The following is a 25281-nucleotide window of genomic DNA, read 5'->3' on the forward strand; positions in this document are numbered from 1 at the left end:
CTCCACCATCTCTGTTCAGTGCTCCACCACCTCTGTTCAGCGCTCCACCATCTCTGTTCAGCGCTCCACCATCTCTGTTCAGCGCTCCACCATCTCTGTTCAGCGCTCCACCATCTCTGTTCAGCGCTCCACCATCTCTGTTCAGCGCTCCCACCATCTCTGTTCAGCGCTCCACCATCTCTGTTCAGCGCTCCACCATCTCTGTTCAGTGCTCCACCATCTCTGTTCAGTGCTCCACCATCTCTGTTCAGTGCTCCACCATCTCTGTTCAGTGCTCCACCACCTCTGTTCAGTGCTCCACCACCTCTGTTCAGTACACCACCATCTCTGTCAGTACACCACCATCTCTGTTCAGTACACCACCATCTCTGTTCAGCGCTCCACCATCTCTGTTCAGCGCTCCACCATCTCTGTTCAGCGCTCCACCATCTCTGTTCAGCGCTCCACCATCTCTGTTCAGCGCTCCACCATCTCTGTTCAGCGCTCCACCATCTCTGTTCAGCGCTCCACCATCTCTGTTCAGTGCTCCACCATCTCTGTTCAGCGCTCCACCATCTCTGTTCAGCGCTCAACCGTCTCTGTTCAGCGCTCCACCGTCTCTGTTCAGTGCTCCACAGTCTCTGTTCAGCGCTCCACCATCTCTGTTCAGCGCACCACCATCTCTGTTCAGCGCTCCACCATCTCTGTTCAGCGCTCCACCATCTCTGTTCAGCGCTCCACCATCTCTGTTCAGCGCTCCACCATCTCTGTTCAGCGCTCCACCATCTCTGTTCAGCGCTCAACCATCTCTGTTCAGTGCTCCACCATCTCTGTTCAGTGCCTGCCAGGGTTGGGGGTCAATTCCATTGAAATTCCAATATATTCAGAAAGTAAACCAAATTCAAACGCCACATTTTCAGTCATTGAAACGCATTGAAAATAATTGGAGTTGTAATTTCAGTGTACTTCCTGAATTGAAGAGACATTAAATGGAGTTAACCTCAAGCCTGCCATTTGTCCACTGTGATGACGGGTGGCTTGTTACCATAGAATAGCTATATAACTCAGTTTATTAATGAATAGGCAGCAGGATAACTCTAGTGGGAACTAGTCAGGTTGACTAAAGGAGAAGGGACTAATACAAGGCTGGGGTAGATCGCATTTGGAATATGGCGGAATATTGGAATAGGACAGACAGACAGACAGACTTACCTTGTAGAGTGTGTAGGGCAGACAGGGTTACCCTGTAGAGTGCGCAGGGCAGACAAACAGACAGACAGAGTTACCTTGTAGAGGCAGACACACAGACAGATAGAAAGACAGACAGACTTACCTTTTATAGTGCGTAGGGCAGACAGACAAACAGAGTTACCTTGTAGAGTGCATAGGGCAGATAGAATAACCTTGTAGAGTGCGTAGGGCAGACAGAGTTACCTTGTAGAGTGCGTAGGGCAGATAGAATAACCTTGTAGAGTGCGTAGGGCAGACAGAGTGACCTTGTAGAGTGTGTAGGGCAGATAGAGTTACCTTGTCGAGTGCGTAGGGCAGACAGAGTTACCTTGTAGAGTGTGTAGGGCAGACAGAATTACCTTGTAGAGTGCGTAGGAGCGCAGGTGTGGTCCGAAGGCCTGGAGCAGGATGCAGATCTGGATGGGCCCCCAGCACACAGTGAACAGAGCCACCATCACCACCACCATCCTAGAGACACGAGCCCTTACTGTTGCACCACGTTCTGCTTGGGCTATTACCTACAGGGGGTAGGGGTTAAGGTTAGGGGGTGGGCATAGGGGTGGGGTTAGGGGTTAAGGTTAGGGGAAGGTTAGAGGATGGGGTTAGGGTAAGGTGGTAGGGGTTAAGGTTAGGGGAAGGTTAGGGATGGGGTTAGGGGAGGGTTAGAGGATGGGGTTAGGGGAGGGTTAGAGGATGGGGTTAGGGGAGGGTTAGAGGATGGGGTTAGGGGAGGGTTAGGGGAGGGTTAGAGGATGGGGTTAGGGGAGGGTTAGAGGATGGGGTTAGGGGAGGGTTAGGGGAGGGTTAGAGGATGGGGTTAGGGGAGGGTTAGAGGATGGGGTTAGGGGAGGGTTAGGGGAGGGTTAGAGGATGGGGTTAGGGGAGGGTTAGAGGATGGGGTTAGGGGAGGGTTAGAGGATGGGGTTAGGGGAGGGTTAGAGGATGGGGTTAGGGTAAGGTTAGAGGATGGGGTTAGGGGAGGGTTAGAGGATGGGGTTAGGGGAGGGTTAGAGGATGGGGTTAGGGTAAGGGGTAGGGGTTAAGGTTAGGGGAAGGTTAGGGATGGGGTTAGGGGAGGGTTAGAGGATGGGGTTAGGGTAAGTTTAGAGGATGGGGTTAGGGGAGGGTTAGAGGATGGGGTTAGGGGGGGGTTAGAGGATGGGGTTAGGGGAGGGTTAGGGGATGGGGTTAGGGGAGGGTTAGAGGATGGGGTTAGGGGAGGGTTAGAGGATGGGGTTAGGGGAGGGTTAGAGGATGGGGTTAGGGTAAAGTTAGAGGATGGGGTTAGGGTAAGGTTAGAGGATGGGGTTAGGGGAGGGTTAGAGGATGGGGTTAGGGGAGGGTTAGAGGATGGGGTTAGGGTAAGGTTAGAGGATGGGGTTAGGGGAGGGTTAGAGGAGGGTTAGAGGATGGGGTTAGGGGAGGGTTAGAGGATGGGGTTAGGGGAGGGTTAGAGGATGGGGTTAGGGTAAGGTTAGAGGATGGGGTTAGGGTAAGGTTAGGGGAGGGTTAGAGGATGGGGTTAGGGAAGGGATAGAGGATGGGGTTAGAGGATGGGGTTAGGGGAGGGATAGAGGATGGGGTTAGGGTAAGGTTAGAGGATGGGGTTAGGGTAAGGTTAGGGGATGGGGTTAGGGTAAGGTTAGGGGATGGGGTTAGGGGAGGGTTAGAGGATGGGGTTAGGGTAAGGTTAGAGGATGGGGTTAGGGTAAGGTTAGAGGATGGGGTTAGGGGAGGGTTAGAGGATGGGGTTAGGGGAGGGATAGAGGATGGGGTTAGAGGATGGGGTTAGGGGAGGGTTAGAGGATGGGGTTAGGGGAGGGTTAGAGGATGGGGTTAGGGTAAGGTTAGAGGATGGGGTTAGGGGAGGGTTAGAAGATGGGGTTAGGGGAGGGTTAGAGGATGGGGTCGGGGTAAGGTTAGAGGATGGGGTTAGGGGAGGGTTAGAGGATGGGGTTAGGGAAGGTTAGAGGATGGGGTTAGGGGAGGGTTAGAGGATGGGGTTAGGGTAAGGTTAGAGGATGGGGTTAGGGGAGGGTTAGAGGATGGGGTTAGGGAAGGTTAGAGGATGGGGTTAGGGTAAGGTTAGAGGATGGGGTTATGGTTAGGATAGAGGATGGGGTTAGGGGAGGGTTAGAGGATGAGGTTAGGGTAAGGGGTAGACAGGTTGTGTTGTCTAACTACCTGGTAGTTGCTGTCGGTGGGCTGTACCGAGGGCTGTCCCATGCGTTTGATCATGAAGGCGTAACAGAAGCAGATGGTGACGAGAGGTAACAGGTAGACAGCCAGGAAGCTGTAAAGGATAAACGCTCTCTGGAGGCGGGCTGAAGGAAACACTTCGCTGCAGTAGGTCTGGGGACCGAACCAACAGCCTTCCTCTAAACGCTGATACAGAGCTATAGGCACTGACAGCAGGAGAGAACCTGGGGGAAGGATGGAGAGATGGAGAGATATGGAGACAGAGTGATGGAGAGGTGGAGAGATGGAGATAGAGAGATGGAGAGGTGGAGAGATGGAGAGATATGGAGACGGAGTGATGGAGAGGGAGAGATGGAGAGATGAGAGGTGGAGAGATAGAGAGATGGCGAGAGAGAGAGATGGAGAGCAGGATAGATAGAGATAGAGATGATAAGAGAGAGAGGGGAGATGGAGAGCAGGATAGATGGAGAGATGGGCATGGAGAGATGGAGATATACAAAGCTGTGAACGATCTCAGAGACAAGGCAAGAAGGACCTTCTATGCCATCAAAAGGAACATAAAATTCAACATACCAATTAGGATCTGGCTAAAAATACTTGAATCAGTTATAGAACCCATTGCCCTTTATGGTTGTGAGGCCTGGGGTCCGCTCACCAACTAAGAATTCACAAAATGGGACAAACACCAAATTGAGACTGCATGCAGAATTCTGCAAAAATACCCTCCGTGTACAACGTAGAACACCAAATAATGCATGCAAAGCAGAATTAGGCCGATACCCGCAAATGATCAAAATCCAGAAAAGAGCCGTTAAATTCTATAACCACCTAAAAGGAAGCGATTCCCAAACCTTCCATAACAAAGCCATCACCTACAGAGAAATTAACCTGGAGAAGAGTCCCCTAAGCAAGCTGGTCCTGGGGCTCTGTTCACAAACACACCCCACAGAGCCCCAGGACAGCAACACAATTAGACCCAACCAAATCATGAGAAAACAAAAAGATAATTACTTGACACATTGGAAAGAATTAACAAAAAACTGAGGAAACTAGAATGCTATTTGACGGTAAACAGAGTACACAGTGGCAGAATACCTGACCACTGTGACTGACCCAAACTTAAGGAAAGCTTTGACTATGTACAGACTCAGTGAACATAGCCTTGCTATTGAGAAAGGCTGTGGTAGGCAGACCTGGCTCTCAAGAGAAGACAGGCTATGTGCTCACTGCCCACAAAATGAGTTGGAAACTGAGCTGCACTTCCTAACCTCCTGCCCAATGTATGACCATATTAGAGAGACATATTTCCCTCAGATTACACAGATCCACAAAGAATTAGAAAACAAATCCAATTTTGATAAACTCCCATATCTACTGGGTGAAATTCCACAGTGTGCCATCACAGCAGCAAGAGTTGTGACCTGTTGCCACAAGAAAAGGGCAACCAGTGAAGAACAAACACCATTGTAAATGCAACCCATATTTATGCTTATTTATTTTCCCTTTTGTACTTTAACCATTTGCACATCGTTACAACACTATATACAGTGCCTTGCGAAAGTATTCGGCCCCCTTGAACTTTGCGACCTTTCGCCACATTTCAGGCTTCAAACATAAAGATATAAAACTGTATTTTTTTGTGAAGAATCAACAACAAGTGGGACACAATCATGAAGTGGAACGACATTTATTGGATATTTCAAACTTTTTTAACAAATCAAAAACTGAAAAATTGGGCGTGCAAAATTATTCAGCCCCTTTACTTTCAGTGCAGCAAACTCTCTCCAGAAGTTCAGTGAGGATCTCTGAATGATCCAATTATGACCTAAATGACTAATGATGATAAATACAATCCACCTGTGTGTAATCAAGTCTCCTTATAAATGCACCTGCACTGTGATAGTCTCAGAGGTCCGTTAAAAGCGCAGAGAGCATCATGAAGAACAAGGAACACACCAGGCAGGTCCGAGATACTGTTGTGAAGAAGTTTAAAGCCGGAGATGGATACAAAAAGATTTCCCAAGCTTTAAACATCCCAAGGAGCACTGTGCAAGCGATAATATTGAAATGGAAGGAGTATCAGACCACTGCAAATCTACCAACACCTGGCCGTCCCTCTAAACTTTCAGCTCATACAAGGAGAATACTGATCAGAGATGCAGCCAAGAGGCCCATGATCACTCTGGATGAACTGCAGAGATCTACAGCTGAGGTGGGAGACTCTGTCCATAGGACAACAATCAGTCATATATTGCACAAATCTGGCCTTTATGGAAGAGTGGCAAGAAGAAAGCCATTTCTTAAAGATATCCATAAAAAGTGTCATTTAAAGTTTGCCACAAGCCACCTGGGAGACACACCAAACATGTGGAAGAAGGTGCTCTGGTCAGATGAAACCAAAATTGAACTTTTTGGCAACAATGCAAAACGTTATGTTTGGCATAAAAGCAACACAGCTCATCACCCTGAACACACCATCCCCACTGTCAAACATGGTGGTGGCAGCATCATGATTTGGGCCTGCTTTTCTTCAGCAGGGACAGGGAAGATGGTTAAAATTGATGGGAAGATGGATGGAGCCAAATACAGGACCATTCTGGAAGAAAACCTGATGGAGTCTGCAAAAGACCTGAGACTGGGATGGAGATTTGTCTTCCAACAAGACAATGATCCAAAACATAAAGCAAAATCTACAATGGAATGGTTCAAAAATAAACATATCCAGGTGTTAGAATGGCCAAGTCAAAGTCCAGACCTGAATCCAATCGAGAATCTGTGGAAAGAACTGAAAACTGCTGTTCACAAATGCTCTCCATCCAACCTCACTGAGCTCGAGCTGTTTTGCAAGGAGGAATGGGAAAAAATGTCAGTCTCTCGATGTGCAAAACTGATAGAGACATACCCCAAGCGACTTACAGCTGTAATCGCAGCAAAAGGTGGCGCTACAAAGTATTAACTTAAGGGGGCTGAATAATTTTGCACGCCCAATTTTTCAGTTTTTGATTTGTTAAAAAAGTTTGAAATATCCAATAAATGTCGTTCCACTTCATGATTGTGTCCCACTTGTTGTTGATTCTTCACAAAAAAATACAGTTTTATATCTTTATGTTTGAAGCCTGAAATGTGGCAAAAGGTCGCAAAGTTCAAGGGGGCCGAATACTTTCGCAAGGCACTGTATATATATATATATATAAAATATGACCTTTGTAATGTCTTTATTGTTTTGAAACTTCTGTATGTGTAATGTTTACTGTTAATTTTTATTGTTTATTTCACTTTTGTATATTATCTACCTCACTTGCTTTGGCAATGTTAACACATGTTTCCCATGCCAATAAAGCCCCTTGAATTGAATTGAATAGAGATGGAGATGGAGAGAAAAATAGATGTAGAGATAGATAGAGAGATAGAGATGGAGATATAGATTGATAAAGATGGAGATATGTAGAGATGGAGAGATAGAGAGATGGAGAGCAGGACAAATATAGAAGGAGAGATGGAGAGAAGGAGAGCAGGACAAATATAGAAGGAGAGATGGAGAGAAGGAGAGCAGGACAAATATAGAAGGAGAGATGGAGAGAAGGAGAGATAGAGAGATGGAGATGGAGAGATGGAGAGACAGAGAAGGAGAGATAGAGATAAGGAGAGATAGAGAGATGGAGAGATGGAGAGACAGAGATGGAGAGATGGAGAGACAGAGATGGAGAGAAGGAGAGAGAGAGATAGAGAGATAGATAGATGGAGATGGAGAGATAGAGAGATGGAGAGATGGAGATGGAGAGATAGAGAGATGGAGAGAAGGAGAGAAGGAGATGGAGAGATAGAGAGATGGATAGATAGAGAGAGAGAGAAGGAGAGATAGTGAGAAGGAGAGATGGAGAGAAGGAGAGATGGAGATGGAGAGAAGGAGATGGAGAGATGGAGAGATGGAGAGACAGAGATGGAGAGAAAGAGTGGGAGAGATGGAGAGATAGAGATGGAGAGATAGAGAGATGGAGAGAGAGAAGGAGAGATAGTGAGAAGGATATGGAGAGAAAGAGAGATGGAGAGATAGAGAGTATGTATCGCACAGATAAGGAAATATAACAGAATAGATGTGACAGTGTGTGGTTTGTGGTGAGTGCTGTGTGGTGTGTGTGGTGTGTGGTGTGTGTATGGTGTGTGGTGAGTGGTGTGTGTGGTGTGTGGTGTGGTGCGTGTGGTGTGGTGTGTGTGATTTGTGTGGTGTGTGTGGTGTGTGTGGTGTGTGTGGTGTGTGTGGTGTGGTGTGTGTGTGGTGTGTATGGTGTGTGTGGTGTGTGTGGTATGTGTGGTGTGTGTTTGTGGTGTGTGTGGTGTGGTGTGTGTGGTATGTGTGTGTGGTGTGTGTGTGTGTGTGGTGTGTGTGTGTGTGGTGTGTGTGGTGTGTTTGGTATGTGGGTGTGGTTTGTGTGGTGTGTGTGTGTGGTGTGTGTGTGTGTGGTGTGTGTGTGTGGTGTGTGGTGTGGTGTGTGAGGTATGTGTGTGTGGTATTTTTATTTTATTTCACCTTTATTTAACCAGGTAGGCTAGTTGAGAACAAGTTCTCATTTGCAACTGCGACCTGGCCAAGATAAAGCATAGCAGTGTGAGCATACAACAAAGAGTTACACATGGAGTAAACAATTAACAAGTCAATAACACAGTAGAAAACGAAGGGGGGGTCTATATACAATGTGTGCAAAAGGCATGAGGAGGTAGGCAAATAATTACAATTTTGCAGATTAACACTGGAGTGATAAAAGATCAGATGGTCATGTACAGGTAGAGATATTGGTGTGCAGAAGGGCAGAAAAGTAAATAAATAGAAACAGTACGGGGATGAGGTAGGTGAAAAGGGTGGGCTATTTACCAATAGACTATGTACAGCTGCAGCGATCGGTTAGCTGCTCAGATAGCTGATGTTTGAAGTTGGTGAGGGAGATAAAAGTCTCCAACTTCAGCGATTTTTGCAATTCGTTCCAGTCACAGGCAGCAGAGTACTGGAACGAAAGGCGGCCAAATGAGGTGTTGGCTTTAGGGATGATCAGTGAGATACACCTGCTGGAGCGCGTGCTACGGATGGGTGTTGCCATCGTGACCAGTGAGCTGAGATAAGGCGGAGCTTTACCTAGCATAGACTTGTAGATGACCTGGAGCCAGTGGGTCTGGCGACGAATATGTAGCGAGGGCCAGCCGACTAGAGCATACAAGTCGCAGTGGTGGGTAGTATAAGGTGCTTTAGTGACAAAACGGATGGCACTGTGATAGACTGCATCCAGTTTGCTGAGTAGAGTGTTGGAAGCCATTTTGTAGATGACATCGCCGAAGTCGAGGATCGGTAGGATAGTCAGTTTTACTAGGGTAAGCTTGGCGGCTTGAGTGAAGGAGGCTTTGTTGCGGAATAGAAAGCCGACTCTTGATTTGATTTTCGATTGGAGATGTTTGATATGAGTCTGGAAGGAGAGTTTGCAGTCTAGCCAGACACCTAGGTACTTATAGACGTCCACATATTCTAGGTCGGAACCATCCAGGGTGGTGATGCTAGTCGGGCATGCAGGTGCAGGCAGCGACCGGTTGAAAAGCATGCATTTGGTTTTACTAGCGTTTAAGAGCAGTTGGAGGCCACGGAAGGAGTGTTGTATGGCATTGAAGCTTGTTTGGAGGTTAGATAGCACAGTGTCCAAAGACTGGCCGAAAGTATATAGAATGGTGTCGTCTGCGTAGAGGTGGATCAGGGAATCGCCCGCAGCAAGAGCAACATCATTGATATACACAGAGAAAAGAGTCGGCCCGAGAATTGAACCCTGTGGCACCCCCATAGAGACTGCCAGAGGACCGGACAGCATGCCCTCCGATTTGACACACTGAACTCTGTCTGCAAAGTAATTGGTGAACCAGGCAAGGCAGTCATCCGAAAAACCGAGGCTACTGAGTCTGCCGATAAGAATATGGTGATTGACAGAGTCGAAAGCCTTGGCGAGGTCGATGAAGACGGCTGCACAGTACTGTCTTTTATCGATGGCGGTTATGATGTCGTTTAGTACCTTGAGTGTGGCTGAGGTGCACCCATGACCGGCTCGGAAACCAGATTGCACAGCGGAGAAGGTACGGTGGGATTCGAGATGGTCAGTGACCTGTTTGTTGACTTGGCTTTCGAAGACCTTAGATAGGCAGGGCAGGATGGATATAGGTCTGTAACAGTTTGGGTCCAGGGTGTCTCCCCCTTTGAAGAGGGGGATGACTGCGGCAGCTTTCCAATCCTTGGGGATCTCAGACGAGATGAAAGAGAGGTTGAACAGGCTGGTAATAGGGGTTGCGACAATGGTGGCAGATAGTTTCAGAAATAGAGGGTCCAGATTGTCAAGCCCAGCTGATTTGTACGGGTCCAGGTTTTGCAGCTCTTTCAGAACATCTGCTATCTGGATTTGGGTAAAGGAGAACCTGGAGAGGCTTGGGCGAGGAGCTGCGGGGGGGGCGGAGCTGTTGGCCGAGGTTGAAGTAGCCAGGCGGAAGGCATGGCCAGCCGTTGAGAAATGCTTATTGAAGTTTTCGATAATCATGGATTTATCAGTGGTGACCGTGTTACCTAGCCTCAGTGCAGTGGGCAGCTGGGAGGAGGTGCTCTTGTTCTCCATGGACTTCACAGTGTCCCAGAACTTTTTGGAGTTGGAGCTACATGATGCAAACTTCTGCCTGAAGAAGCTGGCCTTAGCTTTCCTGACTGACTGCGTGTATTGGTTCCGGACTTCCCTGAACAGTTGCATATCACGGGGACTATTCGATGCTATTGCAGTCCGCCACAGGATGTTTTTGTGCTGGTCGAGGGCAGTCAGGTCTGGGGTGAACCAAGGGCTGTATCTGTTCTTAGTTCTGCATTTTTTGAACGGAGCATGCTTATCTAAAATGGTGAGGAAGTTACTTTTAAAGAATGACCAGGCATCCTCAACTGACGGGATGAGGTCAATGTCCTTCCAGGATACCCGGGCCAGGTCGATTAGAAAGGCCTGCTCACAGAAGTGTTTTAGGGAGCGTTTGACAGTGATGAGGGGTGGTCGTTTGACTGCGGCTCCGTAGCGGATACAGGCAATGAGGCAGTGATCGCTGAGATCCTGGTTGAAGACAGCGGAGGTGTATTTGGAGGGCCAGTTGGTCAGGATGACGTCTATGAGGGTGCCCTTGTTTACAGAGTTAGGGTTGTACCTGGTGGGTTCCTTGATGATTTGTGTGAGATTGAGGGCATCTAGCTTAGATTGTAGGACTGGCGGGGTGTTAAGCATATCCCAGTTTAGGTCACCTAACAGAACAAACTCTGAAGCTAGATGGGGGGCGATCAATTCACAAATGGTGTCCAGGGCACAGCTGGGAGCTGAGGGGGGTCGGTAGCAGGCGGCAACCGTGAGAGACTTATTTCTGGAGAGAGTAATTTTCAAAATTAGTAGTTCGAACTGTTTGGGTATGGACCTGGAAAGTATGACATTACTTTGCAGGCCATCTCTGCAGTAAACTGCAACTCCTCCCCCTTTGGCAGTTCTATCTTGACGGAAGATGTTATAGTTGGGTATGGAAATCTCTGAATTTTTGGTGGCCTTCCTGAGCCAGGATTCAGACACAGCAAGGACATCAGGGTTAGCAGAGTGTGCTAAAGCAGTGAGTAAGACAAACTTAGGGAGGAGGCTTCTGATGTTGACATGCATGAAACCAAGGCTTTTTCGAACACAGAAGTCAACAAATGAGGGTGCCTGGGGACATGCAGGGCCTGGGTTTACCTCCACATCACCCGCGGAACAGAGAAGGAGTAGTATGAGGGTGCGGCTAAAGGCTATCAAAACTGGTCGCCTAGAGCGTTGGGGACAGAGAATAAGAGGAGCAGGTTTCTGGGCATGGTAGAATATATTCAGGGCATAATGCGCAGACAGGGGTATGGTGGGGTGCGGGTACAGCGGAGGTAAGCCCAGGCACTGGGTGATGATGAGAGAGGTTGTATCTCTGGACATGCTGGTAGTAATGGGTGAGGTCACCGCATGTGTGGGAGGTGGGACCAAGGAGTTATCAGGGGTATGAAGAGTGGAACTAGGGGCTCCATTGTGAACTAAAACAATGATAACTAACCTGAACAACAGTATACAAGGCATATTGACATTTGAGAGAGACATACAGCGAGGCATACAGTAATCACAGGTGTTGAATTGGGAAAGCTAGCTAAAACAGTAGGTGAGACAAGAGCTAATCAGCTAGCACAACAACAGCAGGTAAAATGGCGTAGACTAGGCAACGGGGCCAACAGATAAAACAAACAAGCAGAATGGAGTACCGTGATTTATGGACAGTCCAGCGTGCATCAGCTATGTAGCCAAGAGATCAGTGTCCAGGGGGCAGCGGTGGATGGGGAAGGGAAGCTGGACTGGCGAGTGTTATCCAGGTTAAAAAAACGAACAATGACTGAATAGCTTGTAGCTAGTTAGCTGGTTAGCTTCTGGAGGTTCTTGAGTGTGTTCTAAAAATAAATAAAAAATAATAGCGATTCCGTATCACATTGGGTGAGGCAGGTTTCCGGAAGGTATAAACAAATTAAAAGTCAAAAGAGATAGAAAGTAAATATGGGTCCGGTGGGCGTTTGGGACGCGGCGATTCAGGCGGTTAGCAGGCCTGTGCTAACAAGCTAACAGTTTGTAGGCCCGGGCTAGACAAGGTAGCAGTTAGCGGACCGGAGCTGGACAAGCTAGCAGTTAGCAGGCCGAATTAGCAAGCAGGGAGATAGCGAGGGCTAGAGAGTTAGCCTTTGGGGGACGTCGCGATGGGGTGAGTCTGTTTATTCCTCTTCATGCGGTGACATCGATAGACCGGTCGTGGGCCCGGGTATTGTAGCTCAGGAGTATGCTACGGTGGTAGCGCAGGCCGGGCTAGCTTCAAGCTAAGTGGGTGGAAACGCTAGCCAGGGGTAAGCGTCCAGGGTCCAGGGTTGCGGTTTAGCTAGATAGCTAGTTGTGAAGATCCAGCGTATTTGGAAGCTTAGGTTTAGCAAAATGTTTTTAAAGGGATAGCTATGTAAAAAACGAAAAATATGTAAAAAAAACGAAGAATAAACAAAATATAAACAAAATATACAGGGACACGACACGACAGGACGACTTACTGCTACGCCATCTTGTGTGTGTGGTATGTGTGTGTGGTTTGTGTGGTGTGTGTTTGTGGTTTGTGTGGTATGTGTGTGGGGTGTGTGTGGTGTGTGTGGTGTGTGTGCATGATTTGTGTGGTCTGTGTGGTGTGTGTGTGTGGTGTGTGTCTGGTGTGTGGTGTGTGTGGTGTGGTGTGTGTGGTATGTGTGCGTGGTTTGTGTGGTGTGTGTGTGGTATGTGTGTGGTGTGTGTGTGGTGTGTGTGTGGTATGTGTGTGGTGTGTGTGTGGTGTGTGTGGTGTGTGTGTGGTGTGTGTGTGGTGTGTGTGTGGTATGTGTGTGGTATGTGTGTGGTGTGTGTGTGGTATGTGTGTGGTGTGTGTGTGGTGTGTGTGTGGTGTGTGTGTGTGGTGTGTGTGTGGTATGTGTGTGGTGTGTGTGTGGTATGTGTGTGGTGTGTGTGTGGTGTGTGTGTGGTGTGTGTGTGGTGTGTGTGTGGTATGTGTGTGGTGTGTGTGTGGTGTGTGTGTGTGGTGTGTGTGTGGTATGTGTGTGGTGTGTGTGTGGTATGTGTGTGGTGTGTGTGTGGTGTGTGTGTGGTGTGTGTGTGGTGTGTGTGTGGTATGTGTGTGGTGTGTGTGTGGTGTGTGTGTGTGGTGTGTGTGTGTGGTGTGTGTGTGGTGTGTGTGTGGTGTGTGTGGTGTGTGTATGTGGTGTGTGTGGTGTGTGTGTGGTGTGTGTGTGGTGTGTGTGTGGTGTGTGTGTGTGGTGTGTGTGTGGTGTGTGTGTGGTATGTTTGTGGTGTGTGTGTGGTGTGTGTGTGTGGTGTGTGTGTGGTGTGTGTGTGGTGTGTGTGTGTGTGTGGTGTGTGTGGTGTGTGTGTGGTGTGTGTGGTGTGTGTGTGTGTGGTGTGTGTGTGGTGTGTGTGTGGTGTGTGTGGTGTGTGTGGTGTGTGTGTGGTGTGTGTGGTGTGTGTGTGGTGTGTGTGTACCTATCCAGATGGAAACAGAGACCGTCACGGCCATGCGAGGGGTGCGGTGGCGTAGGGACTGTAGAGGGTAGACGGTCACATAGCAACGGTCAACACTCATAGCAGACAGAGTGATACAGGTCGCCTGGGCTGTCACCTGGAACACAGATAAACAGGTCGACCTGGGCTGTCACCTGGAACAAAGATAAACAGGTCGCCTGGGCTGTCACCTGGAACATAGATAAACAGGTCGACCTGGGCTGTCACCTGGAACACACAGAAAAACAGGTCGACCTGGGCTGTCACCTGGAACACACAGATAAACAGGTCGACCTGGGCTGTCACCTGGAACACAGATAAACAGGTCGACCTGGGCTGTCACCTGGAACACACAGAAAAACAGGTCGACCTGGGCTGTCACCTGGAACACACAGATAAACAGGTCGACCTGGGCTGTCACCTGGAACACACAGATAAACAGGTCGACCTGGGCTGTCACCTGGAACACACAGATCAACAGGTTGACCTGGGCTGTCACCTGGAACACACAGATAAACAGGTCGACCTGGAACACACAGTTATCAAATCAAATTTATTTATATAGCCCTTCGTACATCAGCTGATATCTCAAAGTGCTGTACAGAAACCCAGCCTAAAACCCCAAACAGCAAGCAATGCAGGTGTAGAAGCACGGTGGCTAGGAAAAACTCCCTAGAAAGGCCAATACCTAGGAAGAAACCTAGAGAGGAACCAGGCTATGTGGGGTGGCCAGTCCTCTTCTGGCTGTGCCGGGTGGAGATTATAACAGAACATGGTCAAGATGTTCAATGTTCATAAATGACCAGCATGGTCGAATAATAATAAGGCAGAACAGTTGAAGCTAGAGCAGCAGCACAGTCAGGTGGAAGTTGAAACTGGAGCAGCAGCATGGCCAGGTAGACTGGGGACAGCAAGGAGTCATCATGTCAGGTAGTCCTGGGGCATGGTCCTAGGGCTCAGGTCAGTTGAAACTGGAACAGCAGCATGGCCAGGTGGACTGGGGACAGCAAGGAGTCATCATGTCAGGTAGTCCTGGGGCATGGTCCTAGGGCTCAGGTCCTCCGAGAGAGAGAAAGAAAGAGAGAAGGAGAGAATTAGAGAACGCACACTTAGATTCACACAGGACACCGAATAGGACAGGAGAAGTACTCCAGATATAACAAACTGACCCCAGCCCCCCGACACATAAACTACTGCAGCATAAATACTGGAGGCTGAGACAGTTATACAGGTTACCTGGAACACACAGATAAACAGGTAGCCTGGGCTGTCACCTGGAACACACAGATAAACAGGTCGCCTGGGCTGTCACCTGGAACACACAGATAAACAGGTCGACCTGGGCTGTCACCTGGAACACACAGATAAACAGGTCGACCTGGGCTGTCACTTGGAACACACAGATAAACAGGTTACCTGGAACACACAGATAAACAGGTCGCCTGGGCTGTCACCTGGAACACACAGATAAACAGGTCGACCTGGGCTGTCACCTGGAACACACAGATAAACAGGTCGCCTGGGCTGTCACCTAGAACACACAGTTATACAGGTTACCTGGAACACACAGATAAACAGGTCGCCTGGGCTGTCACCTGGAACACACAGATAAACAGGTCGACCTGGGCTGTCACCTGGAACACACAGATAAACAGGTCGCCTAGGCTGTCACCTGGAACACACAGTTATACAGGTTACCTGGAACACACAGATAAACAGGTCGCCTGGGCTGTCACCTGGAACACACAGATAAACAGGTCGCCTGGGCTGTCACCTAGAACACACAGTTATACAGGTTACCTGGAACACACAGATAAACAGGTCGCCTGGGCTGTCACCTGGAACACACAGATAAACAGGTCGACCTGGGCTGTCTCCTGGAACACACAGATAAACAGGTCGACCTGGGCTGTCACCTGGAACACACAGATAAACAGGTCGACCTGGGCTGTCACCTGGTACACACAGATAAACAGGTTGCCTGGCCTGTCACCTGGAACACACAGTTATACAGGTCACCTGGAACACACAGTTATAAAGGTCACCTGGAACACACAGTTATACAGGTCACCTGGAACACACAGTTATACAGGTCACCTGGAACACACAGTTATACAGGTCACCTGGAACACACAGTTATACAGGTCACCTGGAACACACAGTTATACAGGGCACCTGGAACACACAGTTATACAGGTCACCTGGAACACAGTTATACAGGTCACCTGGAACACACAGTTATACAGGTCACCTGGAACACACAGTTATACAGGTTCACCTGGAACACACAGGTATACAGGTCACCTGGAACACACTGTTATACAGATCACCTGGAACACACAGTTATACAGGTCACCTGGAACACACAGTTATACAGGTCGACCTGGGCTGTCACTTGGAACACACAGATATACAGGTTACCTGGAACACACAGATAAACAGGTTACCTGGAACACACAGATAAACAGGTAGCCTGGGCTGTCACCTGGAACACACAGATAAACAGGTCGCCTGGGCTGTCACCTAGAACACACAGTTATACAGGTCACCTGGAACACACAGTTATACAGGTCACCTGGAACACACAGTTATACAGGTTCACCTGGAACACACAGGTATACAGGTCACCTGGAACACACTGTTATACAGATCACCTGGAACACACAGTTATACAGGTCACCTGGAACACACAGTTATACAGGTCGACCTGGGCTGTCACTTGGAACACACAGATATACAGGTTACCTGGAACACACAGATAAACAGGTTACCTGGAACACACAGATAAACAGGTTACCTGGAACACACAGATAAACAGGTAGCCTGGGCTGTCACCTGGAACACACAGATAAACAGGTCGCCTGGGCTGTCACCTGGAACACACAGATAAACAGGTCGACCTGGGCTGTCACCTGGAACACACAGATAAACAGGTCGACCTGGGCTGTCACCTGGTACACACAGATAAACAGGTCACCTGGGCTGTCACCTGGAACACACGGTTATACAGGTTACCTGGAACACACAGATAAACAGGTCGCCTGGGCTGTCACCTGGAACACACAGTTATACAGGTTACCTGGAACACACAGATAAACAGGTCGACCTGGGCTGTCACCTGGAACACACAGATAAACAGGTCGACCTGGGCTGTCACCTGGAACACACAGATAAACAGGTCAACCTGGGCTGTCACCTGGTACACACAGATAAACAGGTTGCCTGCGTGTCACCTGGAACACAAAGATAAACAGGTTGCCTGGCCTGTCACCTGGAACACACAGATAAACAGGTTGCCTGGCCTGTCACCTGGAACACACAGTTATACAGGTCACCTGGAACACACTGTTATACAGGTCACCTGGAACACACAGTTATACAGGTCACCTGGAACACACAGTTATACAGGTCACCTGGAACACACAGTTATACAGGTTCACCTGGAACACACAGGTATACAGGTCACCTGGAACACACTGTTATACAGGTCACCTGGAACACACAGTTATACAGGTCACCTGGAACACACTGTTATACAGATCACCTGGAACACACAGTTATACAGGTCACCTGGAACACACAGTTATACAGGTCGACCTGGGCTGTCACTTGGAACACACAGATATACAGGTTACCTGGAACACACAGATAAACAGGTTACCTGGAACACACAGATAAACAGGTTACCTGGAACACACAGATAAACAGGTAGCCTGGGCTGTCACCTGGAACACACAGATAAACAGGTCGCCTGGGCTGTCACCTGGAACACACAGATAAACAGGTAGCCTGGGCTGTCACCTGGAACACACAGATAAACAGGTCGCCTGGGCTGTCACCTGGAACACACAGATAAACAGGTCGACCTGGGCTGTCACCTGGAACACACAGATAAACAGGTCGACCTGGGCTGTCACCTGGAACAAACAGATAAACAGGTCGACCTGGGCTGTCACCTGGTACACACAGATAAACAGGTCACCTGGGCTGTCACCTGGAACACACAGTTATACAGGTTACCTGGAACACACAGATAAACAGGTCGCCTGGGCTGTCACCTGGAACACACAGTTATACAGGTTACCTGGAACACACAGATAAACAGGTCGACCTGGGCTGTCACCTGGAACACACAGATTAACAGGTCGACCTGGGCTGTCACCTGGAACACACAGATAAACAGGTCGACCTGGGCTGTCACCTGGTACACACAGATAAACAGGTTGCCTGCGTGTCACCTGGAACACAAAGATAAACAGGTTGCCTGGCCTGTCACCTGGAACACACAGATAAACAGGTTGCCTGGCCTGTCACCTGGAACACACAGTTATAAAGGTCACCTGGAACACACTGTTATACAGGTCACCTGGAACACACAGTTATACAGGTCACCTGGAACACACAGTTATACAGGTCACCTGGAACACACAGTTATACAGGTTCACCTGGAACACACAGGTATACAGGTCACCTGGAACACACTGTTATACAGGTCACCTGGAACACACAGTTATACAGGTCACCTGGAACACACAGTTATACAGGTCACCTGGAACACACAGTTATACAGGTCACCTGGAACACACAGTTATACAGGTCACCTGGAACACACAGTTATACAGGTCACCTGGAACACACAGTTATACAGGTTCACCTGGAACACACAGGTATACAGGTCACCTGGAACACACTGTTATACAGGTCGACCTGGGCTGTCACTTGGAACACACAGATATACAGGTTACCTGGAACACACAGATAAACAGGTTACCTGGAACACACAGATAAACAGGTAGCCTGGGCTGTCACCTGGAACACACAGATAAACAGGTCGCCTGGGCTGTCACCTAGAACACACAGTTATACAGGTCACCTGGAACACACAGTTATACAGGTCACCTGGAACACACAGTTATACAGGTTCACCTGGAACACACATGTATACAGGCCACCTGGAACACACTGTTATACAGATCACCTGGAACACACAGTTATACAGGTCACCTGGAACACACAGTTATACAGGTCGACCTGGGCTGTCACTTGGAACACACAGATATACAGGTTACCTGGAACACACAGATAAACAGGTTACCTGGAACACACAGATAAACAGGTAGCCTGGGCTGTCACCTGGAACACACAGATAAACAGGTCGCCTGGGCTGTCACCTGGAACACACAGATAAACAGGTCGACCTGGGCTGTCACCTGGAACACACAGATAAACAGGTCGACCTGGGCTGTCACCTGGAACACACAGATAAACAGTTCGACCTGGGCTGTCACCTGGTACACACAGATAAACAGGTCGCCTGGGCTGTCACCTGGAACACACAGTTATACAGGTTACCTGGAACACACAGATAAACAGGTCGCCTGGGCTGTCACCTGGAACACACAGTTATACAGGTTACCTGGAACACACAGATAAACAGGTCGACCTGGGCTGTCACCTGGAACACACAGATAAACAGGTCGACCTGGGCTGTCACCTGGAACACACAGATAAACAGGTCGACCTGGGCTGTCACCTGGTACACACAGATAAACAGGTTGCCTGCGTGTCACCTGGAACACAAAGATAAACAGGTTGCCTGGCCTGTCACCTGGAACACACAGATAAACAGGTTGCCTGGCCTGTCACCTGGAACACACAGTTATACAGGTCACCTGGAACACACTGTTATACAGGTCACCTGGAACACACAGTTATACAGGTCACCTGGAACACACAGTTATACAGGTCACCTGGAACACACAGTTATACAGGTCACCTGGAACACACAGTTATACAGGTCACCTGGAACACACAGTTATACAGGTTCACCTGGAACACACAGGTATACAGGTCACCTGGAACACACTGTTATACAGATCACCTGGAACACACAGTTATACAGGTCGACCTGGGCTGTCACTTGGAACACACAGATATACAGGTTACCTGGAACACACAGATAAACAGGTTACCTGGAACACACAGATAAACAGGTAGCCTGGGCTGTCACCTGGAACACACAGATAAACAGGTCGCCTGGGCTGTCACCTGGAACACACAGATAAACAGGTCGACCTGGGCTGTCACCTGGAACACACAGATAAACAGGTCGACCTGGGCTGTCACCTGGAACACACAGATAAACAGGTCGCCTGGGCTGTCACCTGGAACACACAGTTATACAGGTTACCTGGAACACACAGATAAACAGGTCGCCTGGGCTGTCACCTGGAACACACAGATAAACAGGTCGACCTGGGCTGTCACCTGGAACACACAGATAAACAGTTCGACCTGGGCTGTCACCTGGTACACACAGATAAACAGGTCGCCTGGGCTGTCACCTGGAACACACAGTTATACAGGTTACCTGGAACACACAGATAAACAGGTCGCCTGGGCTGTCACCTGGAACACACAGTTATACAGGTTACCTGGAACACACAGATAAACAGGTCGACCTGGGCTGTCACCTGGAACACACAGATAAACAGGTCGACCTGGGCTGTCACCTGGAACACACAGATAAACAGGTCGACCTGGGCTGTCACCTGGTACACACAGATAAACAGGTTGCCTGCGTGTCACCTGGAACACAAAGATAAACAGGTTGCCTGGCCTGTCACCTGGAACACACAGATAAACAGGTTGCCTGGCCTGTCACCTGGAACACACAGTTATAAAGGTCACCTGGAACACACTGTTATACAGGTCACCTGGAACACACAGTTATACAGGTCACCTGGAACACACAGTTATACAGGTCACCTGGAACACACAGTTATACAGGTTCACCTGGAACACACAGGTATACAGGTCACCTGGAACACACTGTTATACAGGTCACCTGGAACACACAGTTATACAGGTCACCTGGAACACACAGTTATACAGGTCACCTGGAACACACAGTTATACAGGTTCACCTGGAACACACAGGTATACAGGTCATCTGGAACACACGGTTATACAGGTCATCTGGAACACACAGTTATACAGGTCACCTGGAACACATTAATCACTATTGAATTTTTAATTTAGTCAAAAGCACAAAAATCACCTTTGAGCTTCTATGTTTAGACAAAACAGATACAGACCCTGCAGAGTCCAACTCTGTCTTATGTGACCCACCTGTTGTAGGTAACTGACAGTCTGGGGTTTGTGTGTGACCCACCTGTTGTAGGTAGCTGACAGTCTGGGGTTTGTGTGTGTGACCCACCTGTTGTAGGTAACTGACAGTCTGTGGTTTGTGTGTGTGACCCACCTGTTGTAGGTAGCTGACAGTCTGGGGTTTGTGTGTGACCCACCTGTTGTAGGTAGCTGACAGTCTGTGGTTTGTGTGTGTGACCCACCTGTTGTAGGTAGCTGACAGTCTGTGGTTTGTGTGTGTGACCCACCTGTTGTAGGTAGCTGACAGTCTGTGGTTTGTGTGTGTGACCCACCTGTTGTAGGTAGCTGACAGTCTGTGGTTTGTGTGTGTGACCCACCTGTTGTAGGTAGCTGACAGTCTGGGGTTTGTGTGTGTGACCCACCTGTTGTAGGTAACTGACAGTCTGTGGTTTGTGTGTGTGACCCACCTGTTGTAGGTAGCTGACAGTCTGGGGTTTGTGTGTGTGACCCACCTGTTGTAGGTAGCTGACAGTCTGTGGTTTGTGTGTGTGACCCACCTGTTGTAGGTAGCTGACAGTCTATGGTTTGTGTGTGTGACCCACCTGTTGTAGGTAGCTGACCAGACGACACATGGGATCTCCGAACACCCAGCTCGGCAGAGGGTACAGGGTAGCGGTGAAGGGAACACAACACACCAGGAACATTATGTCTGTGGTGGCCAGGTTCACTGCAGTGGTTTGTGTGTGTGACCCACCTGTTGTAGGTAGCTGACAGTCTGTGGTTTGTGTGTGTGACCCACCTGTTGTAGGTAGCTGACAGTCTATGGTTTGTGTGTGTGACCCACCTGTTGTAGGTAGCTGACCAGACGACACATGAGATCTCCGAACACCCAGCTCGGCAGAGGGTACAGGGTAGCGGTGAAGGGAACACAACACACCAGGAACATTATGTCTGTGGTGGCCAGGTTCACTGCAGCAACACAGGACAGAGAGGTTAGAGGTTAGAGGGTAGCCAGGAACACAGGACAGAGAGGTTAGAGGGTAGCCAGGAACACAGGACAGAGAGGTTAGAGGGTAGCCAGGACACAGGACAGAGAGATTAGAGGGTGGCCAGGAACACAGGACAGAGAGGTTAGAGGGTGGCCAGGAACACAGGACAGAGAGGTTAGAGGGTGGCCAGGACAGAGAGGTTAGAGGTTAGAGGGTGGCCAGGAACACAGGACAGAGAGGTTAGAGGTTAGAGGGTGGCCAGGAACACAGGACAGAGAGGTTCGAGGGTAGCCAGGAACACAGGACAGAGAGGTTAGAGGGTGGCCAGGAACACAGGACAGAGAGGTTAGAGGGTAGCCAGGAACACAGGACAGAGAGGTTAGAGGGTGGCCAGGAACACAGGACAGAGAGGTTAGAGGGTAGCCAGGACACAGGACAGAGAGGTTAGAGGGTGGCCAGGAACACAGGACAGAGAGGTTAGAGGGTAGAGGGTAGCCAGGACACAGGACAGAGAGGTTAGAGGTTAGAGGGTAGCCAGGACACAGGACAGAGAGGTTAGAGGTTAGAGGGTAGCCAGGACACAGGACAGAGAGGTTAGAGGGTGGCCAGGAACACAGGACAGAGAGGTTAGAGGTTAGAGGGTGGCCAGGACACAGTACAGAGAGGTTAGAGGTTAGAGGGTGGCCAGGAACACAGGACAGAGAGGTTAGAGGGTAAAGGGTAGCCAGGAACACAGGACAGAGAGGTTAGAGGGTGGCCAGGAACACAGGACAGAGAGGTTAGAGGTTAGAGGGTGGCCAGGACACAGTACAGAGAGGTTAGAGGTTAGAGGGTAGCCAGGACACAGGACAGAGAGGTTAGAGGTTAGAGGGTAGCCAGGACACAGGACAGAGAGGTTAGAGGGTAGCCAGGACACAGTACAGAGAGGTTAGAGGGTAGCCAGGACACAGGACAGAGAGGTTAGAGGTTAGAGGGTAGCCAGGACACAGTACAGAGAGGTTAGAGGGTAGAGGGTAGCCAGGAACACAGTACAGAGAGGTTAGAGGGTAGAGGGTAGCCAGGACACAGGACAGAGAGGTTAGAGGGTAGAGGGTAGCCAGGACACAGGACAGAGAGGTTAGAGATTAGAGGGTAGCCAGGACACAGGACAGAGAGGTTAGAGGTTAGCCAGGAACACAAGACAGAGAGGTTAGAGGGTAGAGGGTAGACAGGAATACAGGACAGAGAGGTTAGAGGGTAGAGGGTAGCCAGGACACAGGACAGAGGTTAGAGGTTAGAGGGTGGCCAGGACAGAGAGGTTAGAGGGTAGAGGGTAGTCAGGACACAGGACAGAGAGTTTAGAGGTTAGAGGGTAGCCAGGACACAGGACAGAGAGGTTAGAGGTTAGAGGGTAGCCAGGACACAGGACAGAGAGGTTAGAGGGTAGAGGGTAGCCAGGAACACAGGACAGAGAGGTTAGAGGTTAGAGGGTAGCCAGGAACACAGGACAGAGAGGTTAGAGGGTAGAGGGTAGCCAGGACACAGGACAGAGAGGTTAGAGGGTAGCCAGGACACAGGACAGAGAGGTTAGAGGGTAGCCAGGACACAGGACAGAGAGGTTAGAGGGTAGCCAGGACACAGGACAGAGAGGTTAGAGGTTAGGGGTTATGGTAGCGTTGAAGGGGACACAGGACAGAGAGTTTAGAGGATAGAGGGTAGAGGTTAGGGTAGCGTTGAAGGGGACACAGGACAGAGAGTTTAGAGGATAGAGGGTAGAGGTTAGGGTAGCGTTGAAGGGGACACAGGACAGAGAGTTTAGAGGATAGAGGGTAGAGGTTAGGGTAGCGTTGAAGGGGACACAACACACCAAGAACAAGATGTCTTTGTTTCACTGCAGGAACACGGCACAACGAGTACAGACACGTAGTAGAGGTTGATATAACAGCATGGTCACAGAGTTGACATAACAGAGTTGACATAAGAGAGTTGACGTAACAGAGTTGACATAAGAGAGTTGACGTAACAGAGTTGACATAAGAGAGTTGACGTAACAGAGTTGACATAAGAGAGTTGACGTAACAGAGTTGACATAAGAGAGTTGACGTAAGAGAGTTGACGTAACAGAGTTGACGTAAGAGAGTTGACGTAACAGAGTTGACATAAGAGAGTTGACGTAACAGAGTTGACATAAGAGAGTTGACGTAACAGAGTTGACGTAACAGAGTTGACGTAAGAGAGTTGACGTAACAGAGTTGACATAAGAGAGTTGACGTAACAGAGTTGACGTAAGAGAGTTGACGTAACAGAGTTGACATAAGAGAGTTGACGTAACAGAGTTGACATAAGAGAGTTGACGTAACAGAGTTGACATAAGAGAGTTGACGTAACAGAGTTGACGTAAGAGAGTTGACGTAACAGAGTTGACATAAGAGAGTTGACGTAACAGAGTTGACATAAGAGAGTTGACGTAACAGAGTTGACATAAGAGAGTTGACGTAACAGAGTTGACGTAAGAGAGTTGACGTAACAGAGTTGACATAAGAGAGTTGACGTAACAGAGTTGACATAAGAGAGTTGACGTAACAGAGTTGACATAAGAGAGTTGACGTAAGAGAGTTGACGTAACAGAGTTGACGTAAGAGAGTTGACGTAACAGAGTTGACGTAACAGAGTTGACATAAGAGAGTTGACGTAACAGAGTTGACATAAGAGAGTTGACGTAACAGAGTTGACATAAGAGAGTTGACGTAACAGAGTTGACGTAACAGAGTTGACGTAAGAGAGTTGATGTAACAGAGTTGACATAAGAGAGTTGACATAAGAGAGTTGACATAAGAGAGTTGACGTAACAGAGTTGACGTAACAGAGTTGACATAACAGAGTTGATATAACATAGTTGACATAACAAAGTTGACATACAGAACTGTACCTATATAGAAGTTGGTGACGGTCCTCATCTGCTGGTGCCTGGTGATAACGTGGATGACCAGAGAGTTCCCCACCAGGCCGACCAGCATGATGAGGCTGAACATGGTGGGCACCAGCCAGGCATCCACCAGCACCGGGGGTCCCTGGACATCCTGGTCCTCCAGAGAGGCTGACTGGTTACACAGTAAGCCTGAGAGGTCCGTTACGGCCAGGGGACGGAGGCTGCTGGGACCGGTCTCCACAGGGCTGTCCGTCATTATGCACAAGTACTGCAGCTAGTCCGCTGCCCTAATCTAAAATAAGCAACAGTGGAAAAAGGATGTTCAAATATTTGTTCTATAATATCTTTTTCAAATTCATGCTCCAGTCAAACGGAGACTTGATCTAAACCTGGTAAATAAAGGTGAAAATAATGTCGAATTTCTGTTTGATCTGTGGTTAGAATAATGTATCAAAGCTAGAGGTCGAGTCACCTGTTCGGAGTATTCCTCTTTTAGCTCACTCCTACCAAGATGTTGAGGACACTCGACGGCCAGTTCAGATCTCACACAGGAGATTGTCAATATTCGCTCCAGTGTCCTCCTTCACACCCTGGTCAATCTGTAGAATATCAGCTCTCAGTTCAAAGCACTCTGTCAAAGACACAGCAATGGACAGACAGACAGCACTGACTTCAGAGGTAGAGAGAAGAGAGGGGTGGTGAGAAGAGAGGGGAGGGGGTAGAGAGAGGGGAGGGGAGGGGG

The 25281-nt window shown here is 48.9% G+C and overlaps 1 protein-coding gene across 1 annotated transcript in view; it reads right to left on the reverse strand.

The window, feature by feature from the left end:
* Positions 1–24795, reverse strand: part of LOC116361744 (G-protein coupled receptor 54-like) — a 37240-nt gene extending 12445 nt beyond the window's left edge. The window contains exons 1-5 of the mRNA XM_031816101.1: positions 24540–24795; positions 21487–21611; positions 13515–13650; positions 3394–3632; positions 1569–1727 (exon numbers count right to left, since the gene is read on the reverse strand). Coding sequence (XP_031671961.1) covers positions 1569–1727; positions 3394–3632; positions 13515–13650; positions 21487–21611; positions 24540–24795 — 915 coding nt within the window. The remainder of the gene's footprint in view (positions 1–1568; positions 1728–3393; positions 3633–13514; positions 13651–21486; positions 21612–24539) is intronic.
* Positions 24796–25281: the final 486 nt, after the last annotated feature.

Source organism: Oncorhynchus kisutch, linkage group LG3 (genome assembly GCF_002021735.2).
Source record: "Oncorhynchus kisutch isolate 150728-3 linkage group LG3, Okis_V2, whole genome shotgun sequence".
Taxonomy (NCBI): domain Eukaryota; kingdom Metazoa; phylum Chordata; class Actinopteri; order Salmoniformes; family Salmonidae; genus Oncorhynchus; species Oncorhynchus kisutch.